This window comes from Leptidea sinapis, chromosome 24, assembly GCF_905404315.1.
Source record: "Leptidea sinapis chromosome 24, ilLepSina1.1, whole genome shotgun sequence".
Lineage (NCBI taxonomy): Eukaryota > Metazoa > Arthropoda > Insecta > Lepidoptera > Pieridae > Leptidea > Leptidea sinapis.
The window spans coordinates 9683988-9706133 of NC_066288.1; the positions used below are offsets into that span (position 1 = coordinate 9683988).

Sequence of the window (22146 nt, forward strand, 5' to 3'; positions counted from 1 at the left end):
GTTCACCACCATTTTTGCATCACGAAATCAGAAATGATAAATCAAGTGTGGCCCCATAAAAAATTCAAAACAGCTGTGAGATTCTTTATAATGTTCCATTAATTGATGTAATATGATTGAAAAATGAATATCATTGGCCATATTCAACACTGAATAAGTTGACTGCATTCCTTTCTTCTAAAAGCCTTTGCAACATCAAGTATGTGCTGTTCAACCTTACTTCGATGTCTTGAACCAGAGTGACACACCGACTCAAATACGGGTATAAAATTGAATCCAACAACAATTATAAACAAATATATGAATCAAACATCACAGGTATCTTCATATATCTTTTAAGTGTTACATTAATTTGTACAAATATATCATTGTCTTGTAACCCATAACACAGGCTATATATATATATATGCTTAACTTGGGGCAAGATAATTTGTGTAAAAAGTGTGTCATTATTATTATATATTCATATTACAGATCCAAGTAAAATATCTAATGTACTCTTTTCTATTACAACTTACAACCTATTTATTGTCCACTGTAGGACAAGACTCTAATGAATGCCATAAAAATACATCATCATAAGTAAAAACAAATACCAATTAATTTTTGCACGAGAAAAACCACATAACCTCCAATCATCACGATCGCGCCAGCTAGCGAATTCAACTGGCGTTCACGTTCAATCACTCGAAGTTAGCCAAATGATACCCGACGAGTCACAAGCACCCAGTTTTGGCGGGGCCGAAGGTTCGGCCAATTATTGGCCAAAACCGAAACAGTGGTCAAAACTAGATTTTTTGGGCAAAACGGAAACCGAACCGTCGGTTGCTCCTTACTGGAAAGACCTCCAGTTTTATCCACAACGAAGTTATAGGGGGTCGAAAATGGCCTGTACTTCGATAAAATGATGGTACGGCGGTGCCGCTTGTTTTTGCTAGACTTCACGGGGTCACTGCCGTGCCTCCAGATTTTAAAGCTGTATCTATATCATTTTCAATTTACTAAAATGGCAATAGAGAGGGAAAAGGCTGCATATTTTAATAAATACATTAATTCGAATTTAGATAAACCTAAGACTCTTTGGAAGCACATAAAAAACCAAGTACGCATCAAGCCGCAAAAAGAAATCGCTCTACCGTCACACCTTAATGATCCGGATACTATTAATGCTCATTTTCTAATTGTAGCAGCAGTTAACCAAATTTCTACTGCTGATATCAATTTTTTTATGAATAACTCATACAGTAACACCGTTTTTTGTTTTGAACCTGTATATGAGTCTACAATTTTGAAAATTCTAAGAACACTGAAATCTCAAGCCATTGGTAGTGACGGTATTTCTCTCGAAATGCTACGCCTCATTCAAGCTGACCTTTTGCCAGTCCTGACACAGATAGTCAATAATTCTATGACCACAAGCACGTATCCGGATCAATGGAAAAAAGCTATCGTTCGTCCACTAAACAAGATTGCAAATCCATTAGACTTCAGAGACATTCGACCAATAAGTATTCTCCCATGTATGTCTAAGGTATTAGAAAAAGTTGTACATGGCCAAATTATGACGTACTTGGAAACTAATGGCATACTTCCAAGCCTGCAATCTGGGTTCAGAAGGGGAAGGAGTACCACCACCGCATTGATAGACGTTGTGGATAATATTTTGCTATCACAAGACAAGGGTGAGTGCACTGTGTTAGTCTTATTAGATTATTCCCGTGCTTTCGACACTATCAATATGGAATTGCTGCTTTCTAAGCTTGTCTATTATGGATTCAGTTATCAGACTGTATTGTGGTTCAAAAGTTATTTTGGAAATAGGTACCAGAGCGTTGCTGTTACAGACGATAGTGGAAACACACGTTATTCCCGATATAAGTCGATATCAAGAGGTGTACCGCAAGGATCTATTCTTGGCCCTTTACTTTATAACCTTTACACTGCTGATATCATAAATAATATAGAGCACTGCAAGTATCACATATACGCGGATGATATACAGCTTTACATTTCGTTTCCTACAGATCAGATTCAAGTAGCCATAAATCAGTTGAACGCTGATCTACAACGTATTGCTGAGTGGTCGGAACGAAGCGCTTTAGCCTTGAATACAGATAAGACTAAATATATGATTCTTGGTACACCTTCTCTTATAAAAAACTTTGAACAAGCTAATCCATTGATACATATTAAGGGAATATCGCTGGGACGCGTGAATGAATCTCGGAATCTTGGCATTGTGTTCGATGAAAGCTTAAGGTTTGACAAACATATCGACCAAGTAATATGCAATTGCTTTTATCGCCTAAAATTACTCTACCGTATTAAAAATCAGATCACTCCTAAACTCCGGCAGAAGCTATGTGATGCACTGGTGCTTTCTAAATTAACCTACGGTGATACGGTTTATGGCGATCGCATACTTGTTCGTACACAAAATTCTATTCAGCGCATTCAAAACGCGTGTGCTCGCTATTGCTGGGATATTCCACCTCGATCCCACATCACACCATATCTAAACGATGCCAAAGTTCCCAATATGGAAAGTCGTAGGCGCACGCATTTTGCAGTTTTACTCTTTGGAGTTGTAAAATATCATATGCCTCCTTACCTATATAAAAAACTGTCATGGCTAGGAGATAAAAACAGGGCCTATAGTACCAGAGCATCACACTGGATGCTAGACGTGCCTAAACATCATACAGCTGCCTTCAGAGGTAGCTTTCGTTATAGCGCGACCAAATGCTGGAACAACCTGCCTCCACTATTGCGTGACCTCACTACAATTTCAAACTTTCGAGTAACAATGAAGAAATACGTAATGGCGAGTCAGATTGATTCAGCTCTGGTTGCTCAAAAATAATAGGCATTAACAGTACTAGGTTGGACTTTTCTTTGTTTTTTTATTATATAATATTATGTTGTGATAAATATTTATAATTTATTACTCAGCACCGCGACGTGAAGCGTCAAACGGGAGCTACTGAAAATCAGTGCTATGACCAATTGTCACAGGTAACCTGAGTAGCATCCCTTTTGATACACACTGCCACACAGCTGCTATATTATAATATCTTGGTAAAGCTATTTATTTATTCTTTGTAAAATATGTTCTAGGTTAGTTTTAGTTATAAAATTTGTTTTTTCTTATTCTTATTTTTGTAGCAATGTAATGTTTCATGTGTGTGTCAAATAAAAGATATTATTATTATTATTATTCATGAATTTGGACTATACATAATCAAAACCAGGCGTATCGAACTTGGGTTGCGGCGCTGGGCACAAAGGATCCGAACTGCAAAGTTCTTAAGAGGAAATATAACCGTGCCTCCAGAAAGCACAAATCGGCGCTTTTTTTTAAGCTACAAATCGCCCGTGCGAAGTCTATGCACGTCGTCAAAATCGGCGAGCAGCTTTCCAGTTACCCGACCGGAACACGCAAGTTCTGGTCGTTGTCGAAAGCTGCTCCTGGTAACTTCAACCAGCGGTCCATGCCGCCGGTGCACATGAGGAATGACACCCTGGCCCATACGCCAAAAGAGAAAGCCGAGCTCCTGTGCGCTCATTTCGCCTCCAACTCGACGACAACGGATATACATCGCCGACCATCCCGCGGTGTCAGAGCTCTATGCCTGAAGTACAGTTCAGACAGAAAACTGTTAGGCGAGCTCTGTTTTCGTTGGACGTCAGGAAGTCGAGCGGGCCGGATGGCATTTCTCCAATCGTGCTTAGAACGTGTGCCCCTGAGTTGACGCCGGTGCTAACGCGTTTATTCCGGCACTCTTATTCCAAAGGCGTAGTCCCTGACTCATGGAAGTCAGCCCTTGTCCATCCGATCCAAAAAAAGGAGACAGTTCGGATCCGGCAAACTACAGGCCTATTGCTATTACCTCCCTGCTCTCCAAAATCATGGAGAGCATAATTAGCCGTCAGCTCTTGGTATCACCAGTTGATCAACGACCGACAATACGGGTTTCGCCATGGTCGGTCGGCAGGTGATCTTCTGGTATACCTGACACATAGATGGGCTGCGGCTATTGAAAGCAAGGGGGCACAAGGCGCTCCTCTCCAAACTTCCATCATTTGGGCTTCCCGAGAGCTTGTGCAAGTGGACCTCCAGCTTCCTCACTGGGCGTAGCATACAGGTCGTTGTCGACGGATATTGCTCGAACCCGAAGCCCGTGAATTCTGGAGTGCCCCAAGGCTGTGTGCTGTCTCCCACGCTGTTTCTTCTGCGTATCAATGATATGTTGGACACCTCCAACATTCATTGCTATGCAGACGACAGCACTGGTGATGCCATATACACGGGCCATGCAGGTCTCTCTCGGGAAATCGTCGACCAGTGCCGGGAGAAACTTGTGTCTTCTATCGAGTCCTCTCTTGAGAAGGTCGCGGAATGGGGAAAATTTAACCTTGTCCAATTTAACCCCCAGAAGACTCAAGTTTGCGCGTTTACCACAAAAAAAACCCCATTTGTCGTAACACCGCTCTTCGACAACACTTCCCTCAAAGCCTCGCCTAGTATCGGAATACTGGGTCTCAAAATCTCGTGCGATTGCCAATTTCGTGGTCATCTGGAAGGCAAAGCCAAATTGGTTTCAAAGAAACTGGGCGTCATTAATAGAGCACGGCAATACTTCAAGCCGGCCCACATACTAGCGCTCTACAAAGCGCAGGTCCGGCCACACATGGAGTATTGCTGTCATCTCTGGTCTGGCGCACCCCAGTATCAGCTCGATCCATTTGACCGCGTGCAACGCAGAGCAGCTCGAATTGTCGGGGACCCAGTGCTCTGTGAACGGCTGGATCACTTGGTGTTGCGTAGAGACGTCGCTTCATTGTGTGTCTTCTACCGCATTTATCACGGGGAGTGTTCCGAAGAGCTGTTTAACCTGATTCCTGCCGCCGAACCTACGCACGACACGCCACAAGTTAGGATATCATCCTCACCATCTGGATGTGTGGCGGTCCTCCACAGTGCGGTTTTCAAGGAGCTTTCTTCCACGTACTACAAAGCTGTGGAATGAGCTTCCTTGTGCGGTGTTTCAGGGACCATACGACATGCGTACCTTCAAAAAAAGCGCGTACACCTTCCTTAAACGCCGGCAACGGTCCTGTGATTCCTCTGGTGTTGCAAGAGATTGTGGGCGGCGGTGATCACTTAACAACAGGTGACCCGTACGCTCGTTTGTCCTCCTATTCCATAAAAAAAAATATAGTCCTTGAGTAGTGAATTCGTGATAACGTCCCATCTTAATCTATCTAATGCGCAGATTCAAGTTATATCAAGATTCAAACTAAAAAGTACTACTGCACATAAAAATACACAGAAATGAAAACCAAATTACTTTTTCAAGTCCGTTAGAAAGCGCGTAATCTTCCTTCTTTTAATTCATCTGGTGTTACAGAAAGCATGAGTCGCTGTCAAGGTTGGTAGTTTGGGGGTTTTTTTCGAAACTCTGGGGAAAAAACAATCTAAATCTTTCTTGGGAAAATTTTGTGGAAATGAAATTCTTGGGTAGAATTTCGGGGAAAGAAACTTAAGTATAGGAAATTTGAAGTTACTTTCTCGCTATAGTCTTTTTTGTTTGTTATTTTGTTATTTATTTATTTTAGACAACAATAGGTCCATAATACATAAATGTTAGTGAAACAGTCTTAACCTATGTTAGTAAACAACTAATATTTATTCAAACATTACAAATCTTATAACTATATTTACAATACTATGACTACATAAAATTAAAACTATCATTACGTGGAAGCGTACCTAGAATACTAGCAGCATTTCCGCGTTGGATAGCTAGGCTGATCCGTTGACCGAGCTGCCAGCGCTTGGGTTTCCAGTAGCCTTATTGAGGCGCGAAGATAGTATTAAACAACTTATTCTATATTAGTTGATATAATTATTAAACTTACAAACCAAAGCAGATATCCAGTGCGCTTTGAATCCGCTGTCCTGTCTGACGGCTATCACCTTCCAAATAATATTGGGACTCCTCTCCAACCTATTTTTGACTGAGGCGATTCTTTTCCGTATGATTGCGGACAAACCATCAACACGGTTGGAGAACCGTTCTGTTTATGGATACAAACATACCGAACGTGCTTCAGTACCAAGGCAGGCCCAACATTATTCTGAAGATGTTATTATATTGGTCTCGGAGAGCATTAACAGTTTTTTGGGTATAGTCAACCCACAGACTGCACTTGTAAAAGCTCTGAATGACTTAAATGATGAGCGTGATCTTTACATCTTTTGCGCATTGTGCAAATCTGCCGGCTAACATATTCCCTCTAACCGCCAACGCCCTCCGCTCCCTATTATGTATATTATTCGTTTCTAATTCCTTTTCTTCTTCGTTACACTCTTGGAAGAGCCGTCGTGGTTATCACGAAGTGACATATTTTGGGGCAGATGTGATTCACCCCACGAGCATTCGCCACTTTTCCCTGCCGCCAGTCTAGTAAACTCGTTCAATTAATAATTGAATAATTCACTAATTCCGCCCACAGCAGACTTAATTTGGTCGTTCCATCTAATGGGCGACCTTCCTAGCCCTCTGGTGCCCTCCACGACAAGGCGCTCAATGGACTCACTTTATATCATGAACATTTCGCCTTTCGGTTATGCTTTTTATGAAGGGGTAGATATAAAATATAATAGTCTCTGTTTGAAAAAGATAGGGAAAATAGCTGCAAAACATATCTTTTTGGAAATAAAATGGGAACAGAAACTTTAATTTGGGTAATTTGCAGAAAATTTATTTAACAACCGTGGTCGCTGTCACTGTAATGTAATCTACCAGACATCAGGAACACAGAGTACTTTTAGTTATACATAGACTTATATATATATATAGAGGTCGACAGAAGACGTGCTGTTACATCTCTCGAGAGATATACGTCTGAAGTGAACAACGGCTTCATGCTCACTTTGTGAAACACAGTCACTACAGTTCCCTTTTCTTTTACTGAAAATTCCATTCTTGTAATTTAATAATATTAACTTTGAAAAAAAATTTGAGATATGGTGGGAAAATATCTAAAATTCTCACATAACAATAAACATACACACATATACACAAATTTTAATTCTAAAAATTATGGCCGGACTAGTTATATTTAAAAAATGTAGCCATTCTAGATCTTTATCAACTATCTCAAAACTTCGCTAAAACCCTTCTCGAAGCACAGTTTGTCTCAAAAGTTTACAAGTGTATAAGTCCGTCAACTTAACTCGGGACCTGGCTTGAATGACGACAGTTCTAAAGTACGGTCAGCAAGAAAAACTCAACAAAAGGTATAAATCACGTAGATTGGTAAAAATAGAATTTAACCTCGCACTAAATTTTCGATAATTTTTTTTTTGTAACTCTTGTAAATAACTGAGCATAAAATCACAAAATGCTCCAGGTGGAGCTCTTGAAAAAACTTTTTGGTCGATATCTCGACAGTTGCCGAGTTATCATATATAGTTATAGCTATGCACTTTAGGACAAAAATTATAGGAACAATTATTGAAGAAAATAAAATTTCGCATCTTTTATTTCCTGTAAACTTTTTTTTAAACTTACTGTTTACGATTTATGGCCCTTAAAATATATATATGATACCTCTTAAAATATTGGATTAATAGAAAAAATGTCTATTACACGAATAAAACTGAAATCAAAATTAATTTATGGACGATGACCTCTCGCGTTCCGTGCGAGCGTTCTTTCCAAATGAGCCAACCGTTCCAGTGACGTATTGTTTATAAAATCCTGTATGCTTTATTCAACCCTCAGGTTGTGACAACGTCGACAGTAGTCAACCTTCATATACAGGATCTACTTTACAGTTGATAATCTGCGCAACCCCAATATTTGCACATTAAGAAATTGACTTGAGATGTCGCTCTTGCAAATCTAACTAATTTGTTATGTTTTTAATGTGATAATCACTTCTGCGATGAATTATTACACAATTATTCAGTCCAACAGAGCCAACCGTTTGAGTGACAAATCGTTTGTAAAATCTTGTATGCTTTGTTCAACTCTCAGGTTATGGCTTCATGTTGTTGGCTCAGAAATCAGTTAATCCCAGAAGTGACGGTTATAATATCACTTTAAAAACATAAAAAATTGTTTAAAAATGTCTATTTTAATAGATCAGTTTATTCGCTACAACTTTTTTTCTATATGTCCATACTTTTTTAGTTGTAGGACGTTTAATGCTGCACTACCGAGTGTGTGTGAGAAGTGACAAGCTCGGGCCATTAACCACGCGTTCTGCTAACTCCGTGACGGACGAGTGAAGCTCTGTTTCGGGGGCGATAGGGCGCGTGCGCGGCGTGACGGAGGCGGCGGGGGCAGCTCTGCGCAGCAGTTCTGACGCGGAGTCCGCGAGCGTCGTCTGCCGCCAGACCGTGCCACGCGCCACAGAGCGGCGGCAACATGCACCCGCCCCGCCCCCGCGCGACCTCTCGCGTCGTCAGCCGTCCCACCCGCGCGTCCCTCGCGGGTCCCCTGCCACCATCCTGCTGACCTCCGACCACGACTGTTATGTAACACAGCAGAGCCCTTCAACGACAGCTCTAGGGGTCACCAAACACTCTCCTCGAAAATATCGTAATCAAAACATAGAACACAATAGGCAGCTTGGTGGTGCGGCGGGGAGCCATCTCCAATCCCATCTAGTGTTGCTCCTGTGGCCGTTGGGCAAGGCGACACCTGACGTGCCATACAGCCAGCCGCCGGTTATATAACAATATCCGACAACATTCAAACGATGTGATCGTACAGAAACACTAACTTACGTAATTGTTATTGATGTGGACAGCGCGCGACTTTGTGTTTATATCTAATTAAGAATTATTTATGACCTGAAAATATGAGTCGTTCAAGTAAGTATGTCAATTATTGTGCGGTATGTTAAACTGGCAACACGCCGCGACACGTGTCCACCGCAGTAGAGGGTGGCTAATAGCTATTGACGCAATTTGTGTGCTCGACCCTTCACCCTTCCGACTTTAACAATAGGCTGTTACAAATTTAACATCAGGCAGCCACAACCAACTCGCTTTTTACTTATGTTCAATTATAATGTAATATATTACAGTATAAATTGTAAAATTTTTACATTGCTCACAATCTTTGTAATATTATGCAACCAACAGTAATCCATTCAGGATTGTGTCCCCGCTAGTGGGTATGTCGCGTCGCTCGACACGAACGTCGTTTGTTGTCGTAACTCGCGAGGTTATGCCGAGTAACCAGTAATCCCTGGCGCGGGACTGCTCGTGAGCACTACAAACTCGCTAACATTATAAACAATGATTTTACTATGAATTAATTATAATGACTTTGGTATACATGAACGGGTACGTGGATGGTAGATGATCACTATAACTCCACCGTCCCGCGAGGTCTTGGAACTCGGGAGCTCTCCCAGAACATCGCTCGGAGATGGACGTGCACGGCGGTATATCTCAAACCACTCATCACAGCCATTCACTTGTTGTACACTCGGTGTAATGTCAGGAGTATGAAGTACACACCGTAAGGCAGGCGTGTTGTCGACAGGCGTGCTCGTGAAGGCCCCTCCGTTGGGCGCTTAGTAGCGGCCCCGGGGGACGCGGCGCCGCCATGCCAGGCGGCCGCCGGGGGCTGGTGGCCCCGCAGAACACATTCCTCGAGAGCATCATCAGGAGATCATCTTCTCAGCGTTAGTATCCCTCGGATTGAAGTCATCTCACACACTTGTTTCTAGCTAGAAACGCTTTCGTAATTGCATGCCCAGGTCAAAATTTTCCAGTTTCTCCAAATTTACAGAGGAATTGGGACGACATAAACTGCAAATTGACTTGTGACAATATTTTGAGCTGTAGTACAGATTTAGCGCGTGCTTGGTTTTTGGCCATGGGTACGCATGAGACCAGCTATTGGATTCACGCTTACCCTTTGTCAAATACAGGAATATTTCTTGAGCCTAACACGCTCTGAATCGCAACATGTCTACATCTTTATCTCAGCGTTAGTATCCCTCGGATTGCATCATCTCACACTTCACTTCCCAGAATGACGCGCCCGAAATCAGTTTATGTAGGCCGAAGGTGAAGATGACCACCTTGATAATAATAAACCTCAAATATATGTTAAAGATCACGATAATAATATATGTATATTACTATGGACATGCTCAATTTGTTCCATTAGTTTGGTTTCTGAATAACTAAATTATTTTCATTTAAAAACGTAAAACATTCGCAAAGGTGCCGGCATTATTTGTACCGGCTGTATTTCAATAGAGTCGCCGTGTACGATATAACTCACTTGAAATATATTTTCTCTAAACATTAAAGCTAATGTTAAATTATTTATTTATTTTATTTATCTAAAGAAACCAACAGCTACTACAATTTCTATAGTTACTTAAATAGTAAAATTCAGCCAATTACAAGTTTTCACTAATAGAAGTAATATAAATGATAATGGTACGTGAACACTATTTTTCGGCTCAAATTCATGCCAATTAAGTCACTTTACTTAATTTAAAAAGTTGAGGGTTATGCAATGCTTTGGAAATGCTTGTAGCAAATATGACAATGTCTAATAATCTACTAACATCATTCATTCATGAAACTTTTTACACATATCAACATAAAATAGAACATATAACAAAAATATCTTAAAAAACGCATCTGAACACTTTCTATTCGGACCACATACGTACTATATGTCGGATTCCAAATCTGCGAAGCATATTCCAGATTACTTCTTACAAAAGTACAACAAAGTGTCTTAATATTATTAAAATTCTTTGAAATTCGCTTAACAAACCCTAATGTCTTTGAATCCTTACTAACTATCTTATCAATGTGATCATTGAATAGCAACTTAGTGTCATGGTAAACGCCGAGATCCGTCGACCCATTGCATTTAGAGAGCACCTGACCTCTTAATTTGTAATTTGTTTGTAGGATATTAATCTTACGGGTATATCTGACTACTAGACATTTAGATGTATTAAGTTCAAGTTTGTTAATAAGGCAATACTCCTCTAGGCGGTTAAGATCCTCCTGAAGGGTATTCATGTCAAGTATAGATGTTATTGAAGAGAATATTTTCATATCATCAGCGATGGAAAGTAAATTGGAAGACTTAAAACAGCAATTTATATCACCGACTATAGTCCTACATAAATAATAAAAAGAAGTGGACTAAGAACTGATCCCTCAGGAACACTACTATTTACTGGAACCCAACTAGAAATGTAGTTATTTAGTACAACAGCTTGAGATCGATTTTCTATTTATGACAAGTACCATCGTAACAATGCGCCCCTATTCCCTACTGAGTTAGCTTACATATTAATATATTGAGGCCGATTTTATCAAAACGCATTACCATAGTCGGTAGAGATTACATTAACTTGCATACCATTATCCAAAGCGTCTGTAATAAAATTGTTGAGAAATAAAATATTAGAAACAGTAGATCTACCTTTCAGAACACCATGTTGGAAAGTACTAAGGGGTGTTTTTTAAACTAGCATACAATTGCTTAAATATGACCCTCTCAAAGACTTTAGCAATGATGTAAAGTTTTGAAATTGGTCCATAATTAGTAATTTCAGATCGAGTCCCTTTCTTAAGTACTGGTGTAATACAATGCTAATTTCCATAACTTAGGGACAGATACAGTAGAAAGTGATTTACTGAAAACCATAGCGATAGGAAGAGAAATAGTAGAAGAGCACTTCCTAAGAAATAATGACGAAATGTAATCAGGGCCTGGAGATTTAGTTAAATGTAGCCTGCACATTAATATCAATATTTCGAATATCAGAATAAATATTTAAATGAGAAACAAGAGTTGATTCACGATTCATAGCATCGTTGTGCGTCTCTACATATTGTATTACATCGATATCGCAGATTTTTATACATCTCGCACCTTTTAATCAGAATTACTAGATCTATATTTTCATATTGCAGTAATCTTTTTTTAGCTCTTTAAGGTCCTCGGACAGCCATAGTGCGGGTGAATGCTTAATTATGATGAGCCTAATAGAAGCGTGTTTACGGTACAGCTTAAATGTATTTGAATTAAATAGATTTAATTTTTGTTCAGCGGCGATTATAAAGGATATTCAATTTCAATATAAAGTTTTTGTAAGATACAGTTGTATCTCAAAATTCTCCACTGCTATTAAATTAAATATTGAAGTTTGGTACTCATTTTTTCATTCCGTTTTTTTTTTGCATTTTAAGTAAGATTCATAAAACAAGTTAAATAAATCAGTCAACAACAAAATCACAAAAATGTAAAATACTACCCTGTTCCTTAAAAGTTGTTAGAATTGAATAGAAAAAGTTGCTTAACATTGACGTAGAGATGAAATGATCAAAACATTCTTTTGTCAGTACAAAATGCTTTGCTAATTATTATTTTTCATGAAAGAGGAGGACAAACGAGCATAAGGGATACCTGATGTGAAGTGATCACTGCCGCCCACATTCTCTTGCAACACCCGAGGAAACACAGGAGTCCCGGAAACACCGCACCAGGAAGCTCAATCCATAACTTTGTAGTACGAGGAAGAAAGTTCCTGGAAAACCGCACTATGGAGGAACGCGACATATCCAGATGGTGGGGATGATATTCTTATTTGTGTCGTGTCGTGCGAAGATGAATTCGGTAGCATGAATCAGGTGAAACAGCTCTTTTGAACAATAACTTAAACCCTCAGAAAGCTCAAATGATGGAAGTTTTAAGAGAACTCCCTTGTGCCATACACGAAAAAAGGTCTTATCCATATCCAGGCTAGGCTGATCTATGTGTTAGGTATATCAAAAGGTCAGCCGTACTGTCGGTCGTTGATCAACTGGTGATCTTCTAGGTATACTTACCTATGGTATACCATAGGTATAGGTAATTTGCTAAGAGCTGGCGGTTAATAATGCTCTCTATGATTTTGGAGGGCAGGAAAGTAAAAGCTATGGGATCAGATGAATAAGCGTATTACGCGTCGCTGTAGTCGTCGAGCTTTTTTCGAGGTTCTTTAGAGATCTTACTATTATATTTAACTGTTAATTAGTTTTTCAACAACAATACACATTATATAAATCTAATTATTGAAGTTTTAATTTTTTATTATGTTTTAATTTTAGTAGTTACAGACGGATAATCAAAAATATTCACAGCAGAGCAGTACCTATCTTAGAGCAGATATTTTTATGATATCAAATAAGATGCCAGAGCTTGCTCTTCTCTTAATCACTTTGGATGTAAATACTAAGTAATAAGAGGCGGGATTGCCTAAGTAAAAATTTAAATTTAGTTTAGTATGAAATGTGCAGTGAGATATGCCATTAGTTTGAAATAGTAATTACAATATGTCGACGAAGTATAATCCGGCTAGGTTTGAAAGCGAACAATTGCTTAAAACGTAGTGGATTTCGGCTATCTCCGTTTTTTAGAAAATTATAGCCGTCATCTATCAATCACTGCACGTTTCTTAGAATCTCTTTTTCGAATTTTATCTTAGAGAGTTTCGCAAGGCTGCAAGAACTCTCAATAAAATTAGTTTATTTCTCGCACGGGGTCACCGCTCAAGAGAGCAGCTATGTAAACTCCCGCTCCCATCACCTTATCACTACTAAAGTTCAAACATTATACGCGAATTACGATTAAAGCGTGATGAATGTGCGCACATTCCAAACGTAGTGACTACTTTTATAAGCCAAAAGCTGTGACACCTTGGGAGTAATGAAGGGTTGATAATTATTTGTTCTGTCGTTCCATGTTCGCCTGTTGCGGCTCGTGCGGATCCTGCGGCTGCAGCAGACAGTAGTTTCCTGCTGGCTAACGCGCAGATCGTGGACTACCCCATCGTATACTGCAACGAGACCTTCTGCAAGATGAGTGGCTACAACCGCGCCGAGGTCATGCAGAAGTCGTGCAGGTAACAAGAACAACAGAAGGGTGTCCCGCTCGCCGCCCGGCAGGCTCTAACACCGTGCCAATCATCCGCAGGTGCACGTGGATGTACGGGGAGTTGACGGAGAAGGAGGCGACGGAGCGAGTGGATCGCGCCCTGGACCACCACCTCACCGACCAGTTCGAGATCCTGCTCTACAAAAAGAACCGTGAGTAAAATGGCTTCACATGCACTGCTATACCCAGAATGCTATTTAATAATAATAATGTAATATAATATTGACACAATTTTACACAAATTATCTTGCCCCAAACTAGGCATAGTAGTAGGCTGTACTATGGGTACAAGACAACGATATATTTAATACAATATACTTACATAAACATACATAAATATAAATAAACATCAATGACTCGGAAACAAACATTCATCATATAAAGGATATTTAAGGATCTATTTAATTTTAGCTCAGCAACTTAGTATAAAGTAGACCTTGAAAGTAGCACTACTCTGCCTAAGGTGTTTGTAGAATAGTAAGTAGTTGTGATAGCCTAAATATCATCTTCGTTTAATAGTTTGTGCCATGACATAATTAAACCAAAAATAACGCCTTTAAAATAGGCATGCATACACAAAATACAAACAAAAGTAAAATTACACAAACCTAGTTAAAAGTTGGCAACACATGACCGTATGTTTAGGTCTTGCAGGCGTGCTATACTTGCGATAAATAAAAAATGGCGGAACATATTTTTTTAATTTTTAATAACTGTCTCGATATATAGAAGCAAATCATTATTGTTTCTTATGAGCTCTACTTGGTGCCTCACGAAGCGATCTGAAATTGGATTTAATCACGAAAAGCCAACTAAAAAAGTTATGTTGTAAGTTAAGTTGTAAGTAATGTTGTAAGTCTTCTTTATACTGTTATACTTTATGTTGTTGTCTGTTGTATGGAATCCTAACTATCAAGTGCATAAAGACAGAATCGAAAGAGTACAAAAAAAATTCTTACGACAATTAGCCTACAAGGACAATATATTAAAAGAAATTAATAATACCAACGATCTCTTAAAACTTTATAAAACCATATCACTATGCAATCGTAGAAACTCGATAATCTCTGTTTTTGCATAAAATTGTAAATGGTGCTATTGATAGCCCGACAGAATAAGGTTAGCAGTTCCAAGACGAAATGCACGGTCACATATTAAAAATAAAATTACTTTTATGCCAAAAATTACAAAGAGTAACCTAGGTAGGACCTACTCTTTAGACGCTGACTTGACGTCGTCTAAGTTAGTCAATAATTGCGTCGAATGCCTGAATTCATTAGGCATGAAAAACAGAGTGATTCTCAGATGGGTCCCAGGGCACGCCGGAATCATAGGCAATGAAATGGCCGATGAGCTCGCAAGAGCTGGGGCTAAAGCAGTCCGATATGGTCCGGAACCCATTTGTGGACTGCCAAAGAGCGCCATCCGACACACCCTGAGTAACCAATGTAAACAAGAAGCACTTAAACGCTGGAACAACTCTTCAGGTTTAAACCACTCTAAAGCACTGATAAGGGCATTCAACAGTAGCTATGCGAATGAAGCCCTATCATTGAACAGGAAAAATCTATGCATACTCACTAGGATGCTAACCGGGCACTGTCGCCTAAACAAGCACCTCAGTGTGGTCGGCATCAGAAGCGACAAGGCTTGCAGGTTCTGCCTTAAGGATGATGAAACACCTATTCATCTACTCTGCGACTGCGGCCCACTAATGCATAAGCGTAACACAATCTTTGGCAACTACTTCGTACCACCAGATAGTGTTTGCAACACTCGCGTTAAGGAAATACTGCGGTTCGTAAAGGCGGTAGGGCTTGACGATGAGCTTTAGTATGAGTGGCGAACACAATAGTCCAATTCTGGACGCGGTGTTACTAGGAACCTTTTAGGACCAGGAAATAGCCACCCTCTTCAAATAATAATAATAATAATAGGTAGGAGCACTCCTATTAAAGAATTGTTGTCCTATAACAATATATTTAAAATAGCAGAATTGGACATATTTTGGCACTCTGCATCGATTTTCAAGGGCAAAATTAAAAATCATTTAATTAAATAATATCATTCGTTTTTTCGTATTTAATAATAGTTGCTGTATTTTAAATTAAGTTTATATAAAATTTAGTTTTTTTTTTGTTTAGAGTTATAAGTTTTTTTATATTTTTGTGTAGGTAACTAATTTATAAAGTAATTTAGATAGTAGGTAAACGAGGATTTGTCATATGTTAATAATGTTTTTAAGTACTTGTAATTTAATTAAGTAATTAATTGCATGTCGAGTTAGCCCGTAAATGTGGTATACGATGTTAAATAATATAAGTAATTAATGTGTAAATATACCATAAGGTAATACATTGTATACAACGTGGGCTTCCTATTATATAAATAAAAAAATACCTAAGTGACATAATACAGTGGGGGCACATGTCTATCGCCAGGCACGCCGCTGTGGCTGCTGGTGCAGGTGGCTCCCATCCGCAACGAGCGCGAGCTGGTGGTACTATTCTTGCTCACCTTCCGCGACATCACTGCACTCAAGCAACCCATAGACGCCGATGACCCCAAGGGAGGTGAGTCCCGCGCACCTGACGTCTCTGGGTGCACCTCCCACGAGTTATCATGTGTTTCGTGTCGCAGGGCTCTCCAAGTTCGCGAAGCTGGCGCGCTCCGTGACGCGATCGCGCTCCGTGCTCGTGTCGGCATTGCCCGCACTCAAGGAGCCGGCGCGCCAGAGTCACCTCGCGCACGTGAGTAGCTCGGCGCCCACTCCTCGCTGCCAGCGGGCAGCGGCTCGTGACGTAACGGTTGTCGTGTCGCAGGTGATGTCGCTGTCGGGCGACGTGCTGCCGCAGTACCGGCAGGAAGCGCCCAAGACGCCGCCGCACATCCTGCTGCACTACTGCGCGTTCAAGGCCATCTGGGACTGGATCATCCTGTGCCTGACGTTCTACACGGCCATCATGGTACCGTACAACGTGGCGTTCAAGAACAAGACGAGCGAGGACGTGTCGCTGCTGGTCATCGACTCGATCGTCGACGTCGTCTTCTTCATAGACATCGTGCTCAACTTCCACACGACGTTCGTGGGGCCCGGCGGCGAGGTGGTCAGTGACCCCAAGGTCATCAGAAAGAACTACTTCAAGTCCTGGTTCCTCATCGATCTGCTGTCCTGCCTTCCCTACGATGTCTTCAATGCCTTCGATCACGATGAAGATGTAAGACAATTATATTATCAAAATTAATAAATATTGTAAAGACAAATCAAGCGAGTGCTAATTTATTAATTAAGTATATTAATAAACTAGCACTCGCTTGATTTGTTTTTCTGATGATATGAAGATATAGTATTTTCTTTGATTAACAGTTACGAATTTATATGAAATACTTTTTAAAGGATTAAAACGAGTGTAATTTGGAAAGTACAATACTTACACGCGTTTTAATCCCTTAAAAAGTGTTTTACTTAGATATGAAGACATTTATTACCATTGCGACTCTTAATGGATGTTGATCATAATATAGTTGAGAAAGCTTCGCGAGCCCCGGAATTTGAACAACGTAACTGTGCTTCGTTCAATAAAATAAAAACATTTAAAATCCTTTTAAAATTATTACTCGTTTGAAACCCACAGTATGGTATACCATACTGTGGGTTTCAAACGAGTAATTCGTCTAATGCAACATATATGTTGCATTAGACGAATTTAGAGAATACAAGTATACGTTGGATGAGGGAAGCGCAGGACCGATCGTCATAGAAATCTTTGGGCGGTCTTTGTCCAGCAGTCGACGTCCGGCTGTTGAAGAAGATGAAGAAGAAGTATAATTCATCATCATCAGCTGGAAGACGTCCAAGCTTTCTCATAGTCCACGAACGCCAAGCATAGTGGCTGTTTATACTCCTCTGACTTCTTTATAACCTGCGGCAGTGTATGTATGTGGTCTATGGTGCTAAAGCCTTTTCGGAATCCAACTTATTCGGGTGGCTAGAAATCGTCAAATCTGCGCACGAGACGATTTGTTATAGCCCTAGAAGACAGCTTATTAAATACATGGCTCAGAAGTTATATGGACCTAAAGTTCTTCAAAAGCATATAATCTCCCCCTTTTTCAAGAACAGCACCACTATACTTCTGTGCCATGCTTGCGGCGTTTTGCCCTCAAGCGTGACGGAATTGAATAGCTTCTGGAAGATCTTAAGTACAGGAGTACCACAAGCTCTCAGAAGCTTGGCTGTAATTCCATCATCATCAGTCTTGATATTTTTTTAACTGTTTTAGGGCCAACCTAATCTCATAGCTGCCGTCTGGGCTATCTTCGGCTTAACCCGGCTGTTGGTAACAGGCGCCCGTCCATGTTTAACTGTCTGTAGAACTTTTCGAACTCCCTCAAAAGTTCGGGCTTAGACTTAAACAACCCTACCATCACCGGACTTCACCTTCGTCACAGTCACTGAGGCATTCGAAGAAGTTTTGCAATTCGAGTTGAAATTTTTCGGGGTTTTGGATCAGGATGGGTGCTAAACTTCACCAGTCGAGACCGCTCCAGTTTTCGATTGATATTCAATGTGCCTCTTACTATGCGGTCATCACTCCCACTTTTCACTGAGTTGGTCACGTAGACATCATTGAATATATTATTAATTTGGTCGACATAATGAAGTCAATCTCATTTTTGGTGGCACTATCGGGGCTGATCCCGTCTGAACTCCATTCACGTTGTTCTGGCTTCATGAAAGAGTTCATTATATAGAGATTCTCCTTCTCCATAAAGTCAGCCAGCATTTTGCCTCAGGCGTTCCGATTTCCATAACCAAATTGGCCCCCTCTCAACTCATCGCCGCTCCGTTTACCCAGTTTTCGTTGAAGTCTCCCATGACATCGTTAAAGTGGGTTTTATCAGTGTGAATACCTGTTGAGATGTCTTTATACATGGCCTCCACCTCCTCGTCTGACTGAATCGAAGTCGAACCGTAAACCTGAATGACCTTCAACTAATACCGTTCACTTTATATGAGTATTAGGTACGCTATTCTAGTGGACACGCTCCCCACTTCAGTTACGTTGTGGATAAGAGAGTTGTGTACGAAGAACCGGTGTCTTTGGACCTCAGATAACCCCACGATATCCCATCGTAATCTGCTCGTAGCTTCCTCCAGCTCTTCAAACTTCTCACCGGTCCGGTATCTTGAGATTCGTTTGTGGGAGCGTTACCACAATTATATTACGATGTTATAGTTCATTGAGTATTTATATTTTCTACAAATAAATTTTTATCCATCACAAAACTAAAACAATATTTGTAAACAATTGCATTTGGAATATGTACAATTACTATTTTCTCTCCATGAGAAGAGAAATAGCAGAGATATCTTTCCTTTTGAAAATTAATTCTAATATAATTGATTGTTGATTTTTGAGAAAATAAAATACCCCTGTTAGTCTTTTGCGATAAAATAAATTCAAGCAAAAATCCTACTTGTGGTGAGGGAGCAGAAACTTTCAAAAAATTGATTGCATCGAGTTGGCTTAGACATATTCTAAAGAAGCGCAGCACCGGCTAGAGAGTTATTGAGTAATGGATTCTTTGACTAGATTGTTGGAGCATTATTATACTTTAGTAACTGTATTCAAGACTTCGTAACTTTTTGAAATTATGGTTAATAAACTCTACCTTTGATTGGATTTTTTGGCTTTAAGATGTTTTCCTATAAGAAATAAATAAAAGATGTATTTTGCCTTCTCACAGATAAAATTTCGGCTTGGGCATCTCTTCTTTGTCTACGACGTGTATTCGTATATCACCATCAGAGAATGTCTTGAAGATTCTCTGATGGTGGCGACGGTCGGTTGCAGGGCATCGGCAGCCTGTTCAGTGCGCTGAAGGTGGTGCGGCTACTGCGACTGGGGCGCGTGGTGCGCAAGCTGGACCGCTACCTGGAGTACGGCGCCGCCATGCTCATCCTGCTGCTGTGCTTCTACATGCTAGTGGCGCACTGGTTGGCGTGCGTGTGGTACAGCATCGGACGCTCGGATGCGGACTCGGGCCTGCAGTACTCGTGGCTGTGGAAGCTGGCCAACGTGACACAGAACCCGTACTCGTACGTGTGGTCCAACGAGTCGGACGGGCCCGAGCTGGTGAACGGGCCCTCGCGCAAGACCATGTACGTGACCGCCCTCTACTTCACCATGACGTGCATGACCTCCGTGGGCTTCGGCAACGTCGCCGCCGAGACCGATAACGAGAAGATCTTCACCATCTGCATGATGATCGTGGCAGGTGCCGGAACTCTTCTCTTATTAGCCGGAGCACCGCCCCACGCGACCCCCGCGCAGCTCTGCATCGCGTCCCGCCGACCTGTGCCGGGGGCCGCGCACCCTTCCCACCCCTCCTGCCCGATACTTTTTTCTGTGTCTTTAAAATTTGTTGCTAACAAATTTCATTTTTTTTATTCACACAGTATTTTTTTTAATTTTCGTTGACTGCCACTAGGTTATTCTTACCTTTCATCCTGTTATCCTCCCCTAGTCCCGTGCAGGCCCACGAAGTGTCTCACAGTCATCACTCGTGTCTCGGTGTCCCGCCCGCGTGTCGTGCCACACCAGCTAGACGCGCACTCTGCGCATTCAGTCCGAGCCTCGGAGGCCGGGGACGCGGACGGGACGTGCCGAGCTCGCACAAGTGTCGACCGAGCGTGTCGGTCACGTCATCGCTAGATCCTCTCACGTGATGTCTGGGCGTCCATTCTCTGGGTTCGAGAGTAAGTGATTGCGGTATGATAGTTTGTAGTGTGACCTAATGAAGTGGCTTACGATGTCGGCAGCGCTCCTGTACGCCACCATCTTCGGGCACGTGACCACCATCATCCAGCAGATGACGTCAGCCACCGCTAAGTACCACGACATGCTCAACAACGTGCGCGAGTTTATGAAGCTGCACGAGGTGCCCAAGGCGCTGAGCGAGCGCGTCATGGACTACGTGGTCTCTACGTGGGCTATGACCAAGGGGCTCGACACCGACAAGGTGAGTCTCAAGTAAGACTGGGAGCCAGGCGCGACGCGTGTATACGTTGCTTGTGCTGCTGCCAGGGTACTACAAACGTGTCGTGCGCAGGTGCTCAACTACTGCCCCAAGGACATGAAGGCCGACATCTGCGTGCACCTGAACCGCAAGGTGTTCAATGAGCACCCCGCCTTCCGGCTGGCGTCGGACGGCTGCCTGCGCGCCCTCGCCATGCACTTTCACATGTCCCACTCGGCGCCGGGCGACCTGCTCTACCACACGGGCGAGTCCATCGACTCGCTGTGCTTCATCGTCACTGGCAGCTTGGAGGTCATCCAAGACGACGAGGTGGTCGCCATCCTGGGTAAGCCACTCCCTCACCACTGTTCTCTATAGCTATCCGTACACATTTTCATTCAAATTAGAAAAAAAATGCATTAGTTACGTGGGTTGTTTAAATACCGAATAGATAGTTAAATATAATATTACATATTTGATTTTAACTGAGCCCTCATTAACTTGGGTATATTGTCTTTGTTATTATTTGTACAGACTTTGACGGACTCTAATTGTATTACATTTTCAAAGAAAAATAGCACTCCCTCAGAACAAAATAAGGCGAGAAATCGAATAAGGTCGTGTTGATTTTGTCGTTGAGCCATATGTACTCAAATATACATATGGTAGAGCAGTAAAAGTTAACGTCATTTTCCTACTAACCTGTATGCGGCTGCTGACGTCACGGGTGCGTGTTCCGCAGGCAAGGGTGACGTGTTTGGCGACTCGTTCTGGAAGGATGGTGCCGTGGGCCAGTCGGCTGCCAACGTGCGCGCGCTCACCTACTGCGACCTGCACACCATCAAGCGCGACCGGCTGCTCGAGGTGCTGGACTTCTACCAGGCCTTCGCCAACAGCTTCGCGAGGAACCTAACGCTCACCTACAATCTTCGCCATCGCCTCATCTTCCGCAAGGTATCTTATACTTATTAACTACATAATGATCGCCATAACTGTGATGTCTAGGGAAATAATTTCGGCAAGGAGAAATTATGTATCGGGAATTAGGTTTTTAAAAAGCACTTTTATGTCACAATATTTAATGTTACTCGCATGATAATTGATACAAGACTGATTAAACAATATTATAATTAAAATA

At 41.4% G+C, this 22146-nt stretch overlaps 1 protein-coding gene across 1 annotated transcript in view; it reads left to right on the forward strand.

Annotated features, from left to right (window-relative positions):
* Nucleotides 1-8855: 8855 nt before the first annotated feature.
* LOC126971763 (potassium voltage-gated channel protein eag) overlaps nt 8856-22146 on the forward strand; it is a 29371-nt gene continuing 16080 nt past the window's right edge. Inside the window, exons 1-10 of the mRNA XM_050818158.1 lie at nt 8856-8890; nt 9570-9711; nt 13836-13953; nt 14025-14137; nt 16427-16558; nt 16626-17203; nt 19844-20267; nt 20812-21011; nt 21102-21354; nt 21751-21962. Coding sequence (XP_050674115.1) covers nt 9633-9711; nt 13836-13953; nt 14025-14137; nt 16427-16558; nt 16626-17203; nt 19844-20267; nt 20812-21011; nt 21102-21354; nt 21751-21962 — 2109 coding nt within the window. The 5' untranslated portion in view covers nt 8856-8890; nt 9570-9632. The remainder of the gene's footprint in view (nt 8891-9569; nt 9712-13835; nt 13954-14024; nt 14138-16426; nt 16559-16625; nt 17204-19843; nt 20268-20811; nt 21012-21101; nt 21355-21750; nt 21963-22146) is intronic.